Source organism: Phaethon lepturus, unplaced genomic scaffold (assembly GCF_000687285.1).
Source record: "Phaethon lepturus isolate BGI_N335 unplaced genomic scaffold, ASM68728v1 scaffold7643, whole genome shotgun sequence".
NCBI classification, from domain to species: Eukaryota; Metazoa; Chordata; class Aves; order Phaethontiformes; family Phaethontidae; genus Phaethon; species Phaethon lepturus.
Genome location: NW_010528308.1, coordinates 1 through 939, shown reverse-complemented (window position 1 = coordinate 939; position 939 = coordinate 1). Strand labels below are relative to the sequence as shown.

Below are 939 nucleotides of genomic sequence, written 5' to 3'. Positions count from 1 at the left end.
GGCAAAGAGCTTGGCTTTCTGCTGGGAGGCCGAATGTCACAAGGAACAGGCTCACCAAGCAGGTTTCCAATCCTGCACCATCCATGGGTGGTGTGGACAAGCTGAATTCTGGTCTAATGCAAGCTTTGCCTGCTGCCCCATCACAGGCACAGTCACAGACATGGTAGTCTGTCATCAGATTAGGTCTTTGAGGTTTGTATTGTGTCATCTTCCCTATGCCAATGGTGAGGGAAGTTCATAAATATTTGCTCTCACTTCAACCTATTATCCTTAATTATCCTTAACTTAAGTTTTTACTTTAAACAAGTTTCTGATGCATCACCTAAATAAGTTGTTGGCATCTAGAATCCATGAATGTGTTAGCTCTGACTCTGCTATTGTGGTTACCTTTTTCAGGACTATCTTACTGAGTGTAATCTCTTTGCTTAATGAGCCCAACACATTCTCTCCTGCCAATGTGGATGCGTCAGTCATGTTCAGGAAATGGAGGGACAGTAAAGGAAAAGACAAGGAGTACGCTGAAATCATAAGGTAAGCTTTGCCATGTGTGATGGCTGTGCTACTGTCCTCCTGCTTTGAATCCTATGGAACAGGCTGCTTGCGGAATTTGCTGAAACCAGCTTCTCGCTGTGGTTGCTGCTTTGGAAATGAATTTTACAGTCTTATGCCAAGTCCATGCTTCTGGTCCCTCTAGGATTTTCAGCACACAGAAGTGGTGCAAACTTCTGGAGCAGGAGGACTGGGCTGATCTGTCTTTGAATTGTTCTTTTTTAGACTAATCTGGCATGCTGCTCTGCAAAATCTATTGGCTGCTAGTAAATACCAAAGACCCCACTTGCCTTTGAGTGCTGCTTGCATTGCTTGGGATGTGATTCAAACTGACTGCATCCTACTAATTCAGTGCTTAATGCACTCATGAATCATAATCTTGTCCCTCCA

General features: G+C 44.0%; 1 protein-coding gene across 1 annotated transcript in view; it reads left to right on the top strand.

Moving 5' to 3' along the window:
- The window catches only part of LOC104618118 (ubiquitin-conjugating enzyme E2 R2), a gene marked incomplete at its 5' end in the record, with an annotated part of 9,771 nt that extends 9,229 nt beyond the window's left edge, over positions 1–542 (top strand). The window contains one exon of the mRNA XM_010283636.1: positions 397–542. Coding sequence (XP_010281938.1) covers positions 397–535 — 139 coding nt within the window. The remainder of the gene's footprint in view (positions 1–396) is intronic.
- Positions 543–939: the final 397 nt, after the last annotated feature.